Genomic DNA, 5,075 nt, shown 5'->3' with positions numbered 1-5,075 from the left:
AGTTTATAGAATAATTAACATATACAATAATGAATCAATATCAATATATTATCGCTGAATATATTTTCACATCATATATAATTTTTAGCGTAAATATTTATATTTTTTATAATAAATTTAATCAAACATTATAAAGTTCGACCGACCAAAGTTAATATGCAGATAGTAATAAATAAATAGAAAGAAGGAAGTAGTACATCCCAGATACATAAGCTGCACTATTACAACTTAATTAAAAACAAGAAAACGGAAGTTAAAAAAAAGGGGAAAATGGGGCTGACAGAGTCTAGCAGCTAGCGCTCTGCCACCCCACATCTCCCGATCACGCCTCGTATTCATGCACTGCCATGCTCGCGTGAGCTGTGCCATCCCCCGACGCTCTAGAGCGGCGAGTTAACTTGACAACAAGCTCAAGGTGCGAGCGAGGGCGCTTATTTGCCAGGGACATATAATTGAACTTGAAGAAAACAAACTAAAGCAACGGGTTTTACCAAGCAAAGCCATCCATCAGTCATTTGATGTAGCCGATGTGGACGGCTCCCACAGTGACCACCTCACCCGCGCTTCTCGGCACAAGCGAGACGATGATTTTCTTGTCGCCGTCCGCTCGGATGGAGTCCAGTAAGTCAGAGATGCCGAACCTGGCAGACATCTTGGTCTTGCCCTCGTGTTGCCCGGACATGTGCGGCAGGAGCACCACGCTCCCAGCAAACTGTGCGTGAGCCGCGTTGAGTTGTTCGTGTTGTGGCGCGTTCACATGCACATCGAACTTGACGTACTTTGAGCTGTCTGCGATCTCGATCCCCTCAACGATCAGCACCTCCTCCTCCTCGTCCTTCTGGAAGCGGCTCCTGGAGACCTTGGTCCTAGGCACGTCCACCCGCACAATCCCGTCCAAGACAGCCGGGAGAACCCCTGTGGTCGGGGTAACCGGAGTGTTGGTATCTCCTGCCTCGGTTGGTTTGGCGGTCAACCATGGCAGAGGGACGTCCTGGTAAGTGTAGCGCAAGGCCAGCGTGTCGAGGCAGTCACGGACGTGGACACGGACAAGGCGGGCCTCCTCGTCGTAAAACAGAAAGTTACTGTCAAGCCAGTCGGTGTCGGTGAAGTCGGTGTGGCCAAGGCAGCGCCAGACATTCCACATGCGGTCGACGTTGCCGTGGTGCGCGAAGAAGACCGGGTCGCGTGCCGCGGAGTACAAGTTGCCCATGTCTTCGCTGGGCTCCTTCGACTCACCGGTCCAGTCGTGGACTGTGTTGTGTGGCTCGCACTCGATGGTACCTGGGCCTCGCGGTTCTTCGCCAGCGCGGTATGACGTCCCCAGGAATAGCTCAGTCTTCTTGGCCCCAGCAATCATCTGACAGACATATTTTGTGTGTTATTTAATTACAAAGGAGGTTAACTACTACTCCCTCCGTCCACTGGTAAAAAATGTCTTATATTATGGGACGGAGGGAGTAGTAGTGTGCAGATTTGAAGAGATGTTTATAGCTCATTAATACGTAGGTTTTTGTTTCATATACTTGCCTGACGGTACATGAGCTTGAGGTTCAGATTGATCGGGTCTTCTGTTGTGATCTTGTGGTCGGTCCCGGAGTGGTAGTCTTTGTGGTTGTAGTCGAGGTTGACAATGGCCGGTGGCAGGTGCACGGGGTTACGCTTAGAGTCATAGAGTGGCGAAGACTCACTGGTGTACATAACCGGGAGGGTCATGCCGTGGGGCGCGTCCCAGTTCCAAAACGGCAGTGCAAAGGTGTCGTCGTCGATGAGATTACCAAGGATCCTCTCGTAGAAATAGAGGTACAACCTATGTCAAGTTACGTTCATCAATGCATGGAGTGACAAGCACGTTAATTAATTTGGCGCGAACCGAAATACAGGGATGTCTACCTGTGCCATGGGAAGAAGAGCCAGGACCTGTGTATGTCGATCTTCAGTTTCGGGTAGCCGATCTGTTCATATGCGCCCTCGCAGTATGCGCAGTGCACGTGCCACTGCTGCGAGAAGCTGCGAGGGTCATCATCCGGCAGCTCCTTCATGAGCTTCACGGCTCTCTCATACTTAGCCAGGTAGTTGCGGTCTACCAGGTGGGCCGCTGGCCGAACACGGAGCGGCGAGGAGAGCGGGGGCAGCTTGAAGTCGAGGATTGGGATTCTGTCGTCGTACTTGGGGGGGCAGCACTTGGTGTCTTTTACTTGGGGAACCTTGTCGGGATCATCGATCGGCTGGCAGTTGCCAAAGTCCGGGGACTGGATGGGCTTCGCAAGTGCGCCACGGAGCTCGGATAGGCCCGCCGTCGCAACTCCGCCCGCAAGGCGGAGGAGCACGTCACGGCGGCCATCGGTGGCCTTGCACGACAGTATATAGCTCGCTTTCTTGGACCGGTGGAGTGGAAGGTTGAGCCCAAGGGCTTGGAGGCTGCTTGGCATAGCACTCAACTGCACCTTGGCACTCTCCATTTTGGCTTGTGATCACCAAGTAATGGTCTATGTTATATATAGCGCGGCTCGTGCAACTGACTGGCAATGATACTAGCTGTTAGGAGTAATAATTTTGCTCTGAAGCCCGACTCCTTGAGTGACGCACGTCATCTTTCTTCGGCAGCATCATGACGTGCCCTATGTTCACGCCAGCAATGTGCAACTCATCCTACTCAACTAGTGGTTGGGCGCCTCTCTGTGACGCCGCTTGAGACGAAGTTGTGTGCACGTTTTCACTTAAAAAAATACGTCGAGTCCTCGACTCTGTCAATAAAAATATTTTAAAAAATCTTTACTTCCAACTAGAAAAATAAGTAAAAAGAAAAGGAACAAATCACCAACGCAGTAGACTAGGGAGTGCCAGCTTGCGTAGCCCTTCATTTACAAAAAATTGTGAGGTCATCACCTCCATCTAAAATGGAAAATACTTTTTAAAAAATTCACACCGCCATCTAAAAACAATATCCCAAAAGTATTTCACCTAAGTAAAAAAACATTAAAAAAATTCCCCACCTTCATCTAAAAATAATATCCCAAAAGGTTTTTCACCGTGGCCAACGAGCTTGCCCCACGTGGCATAGCTGGTTGGCCGCCCTTCACGCGATGCTTAATGGGTTTCATTAATAGCGTATGCTTCATTGCACCACTTTGATGCCAACAACCAACAGGCCGGAAGCTGACTAAACTATTCAAGCAATTAAAAGATGAAACGACGTACTCGCTCCATGCTACTAATAGCTTCCATAACTAATTAACCTTTCACGAAGGACCACTGAGCCCCATGCTGCTCAGCATACTTTCAAATAGTGGGCAACTATGTCAAATGGCAACGGTCCTCGAAATCAGCTATAGCGGTGCTTTACTGAACAATTGTGCATGAATATCACTTAGTAACAACGAGCTCGAACTAGAACAACTTTCCCCACCCACGCTCCCGTGAGCTACGGGGAGGAATCCCTAACACTGCATGTCGGAGCCCCCTTCGCCACCTCCTCTCCCCGTGTCCACCACCGGTCGCGGCCCGTTGAAGCCCGGTCAATGTCGGGGACTTCTCATCGTCCTGCTGGGTGGGCGTTGGCGCAGGCTAGCACCGTCTTACCAGAGCACTGCATGAGCGTCGGGCGTAGCGGCGTGGCGGGTGATAGAGGAGGTGTGTGGCATGGGGACGGTGCTGGTCTCGGATGCCTCATTTCCAAGGGCGGCTTGGGTTCTGGAGGTGTCCGAAGTTCATATGCAGCGCTGGCATTAACTCATCCAGTGAGCGTCCTGAGTGGCGGGTGTCACTACAGGAAACAGCTAATCTGGCGTTAGGGAAGTAGGGACACGGACGAATTACCGATGGCTTTTGCCGTCAGCCTGCAGACGACAAAGTTAGACAGCAACGCCAAAGCCTCAAAGAGGTACTTTATCGTTACCTTTTCGTTGGGATGATGGCAAAGACTTTGCCGTTAGGTTTTTTCCTGCGGCAGACGACAAAGTAAGGTTTAGGGTTTTCTACTAGCAGGTGGGCCCGACATCGCTTTGCCTTCAGCCACTTGTTCAACAGACGGCAAAGAATTTTGAGTTAATTAAAAAATAACAGTGACGACCTCCTCAGTCGTTCTGGTGGCATAGGCGAGAGATGGTCGCCGGCATTCCGGTGGTGAGCGTGTCCAGCAGCAGAGTAGCAAAATGGCGGTGGGCGATCCTGCGGTGAGCATGTCCGGCGGCCCGGGATCGTTCTGGCCTCGAGCTCATCCACAACGGAGAGCACGTCCAGTGGTGGCCCTGTGCGTCCGGCACTGCTCCTAGGAGCCCTTCGCTCCCTGACATGCAAGTCCAGTGGTGAGCGAGGGGAAGCGATCGTGGGGGCGAGCGTTGGCCCTCCGTGACCTGCGTGTCCGGCATCGAGTGCTGGGGAACAGGCGGCGAGTGAGGGGAAGTGGCCCGTGGGGGCGAGCGCTAGCCCTCCGTGACCTGTGCATCCAGCTTGGAGCTCTGGGGAGTGAGCGGTGGCGCGAGGCATGAAGCCTGCAGCGGCTTGCATGGCGACGGGGATGGGGTCGGCTCGATGGGTTATGGAGGACGGGGCGGCTTGATGGAGAAGGAGAGATGTCGGGCCGGCTGGAGGGAGAAGAAGAGAGGCCGGGCCGGTGGTAGCAAGTGTGGCGGGGTTGCCGTCGATGACTGGGACGGAGCGGGTGGGGAGTCACACGAGAGAGAGAGAGAGAGAGAGAGAGAGAGAGAGAGCTCGTGCGTGGATAAGGGAGAGAGAAGTAGGTCGGGTCGGCTGGGAGCCTGGGAGAGAGAACGTGGTGAGGGGCATGGGAGATAGAACGTGGTGGGGGCGTGGGAGACAGATCAGGGAGAGACATGCGGTGCCGATAGTGCCACCTCATCGATCCAAGAGATCGATCCGCGAGCTGCGTTTCTTCTTTGCCGTCTGCGCATTTTATTACAGACGGCAAAGTATGTCTTTGCTGTCTGCCGTTTTTATTGTAGACGGTAAAGAACATTGTCGTCTACGGTTTTTTCTACAGACGGTAAAATAAAAACTTTGTTGTCTGTAATCAAAACCGCACAGGGCAAAGTAAGTCTTTGCTCCTACTTTGCCGT

At 52.3% G+C, this 5,075-nt stretch overlaps 1 protein-coding gene across 1 annotated transcript; it reads right to left on the bottom strand.

Moving 5' to 3' along the window:
- Positions 1–200: 200 nt before the first annotated feature.
- On the bottom strand, positions 201–2,459 carry LOC119342991 (polyphenol oxidase, chloroplastic-like). Its single transcript, XM_037614231.1, has 3 exons — positions 1,891–2,459; positions 1,528–1,807; positions 201–1,357 (listed from the first exon to the last, which is right to left on the bottom strand). The coding sequence occupies exons 1-3, from the start codon at positions 2,457–2,459 to the stop codon at positions 512–514; spliced, it is 1,695 nt and encodes a 564-aa protein (XP_037470128.1). The 3' UTR covers positions 201–511.
- Between the last annotated feature and the right edge of the window lie 2,616 nt (positions 2,460–5,075).

This window comes from Triticum dicoccoides, unplaced genomic scaffold, assembly GCF_002162155.2.
Source record: "Triticum dicoccoides isolate Atlit2015 ecotype Zavitan unplaced genomic scaffold, WEW_v2.0 scaffold111850, whole genome shotgun sequence".
Classification (NCBI taxonomy): Eukaryota; Viridiplantae; Streptophyta; class Magnoliopsida; order Poales; family Poaceae; genus Triticum; species Triticum dicoccoides.
The sequence above is the reverse complement of the archived record's forward strand: the minus strand, read 5'-3'. Positions and strand labels throughout refer to the sequence as shown.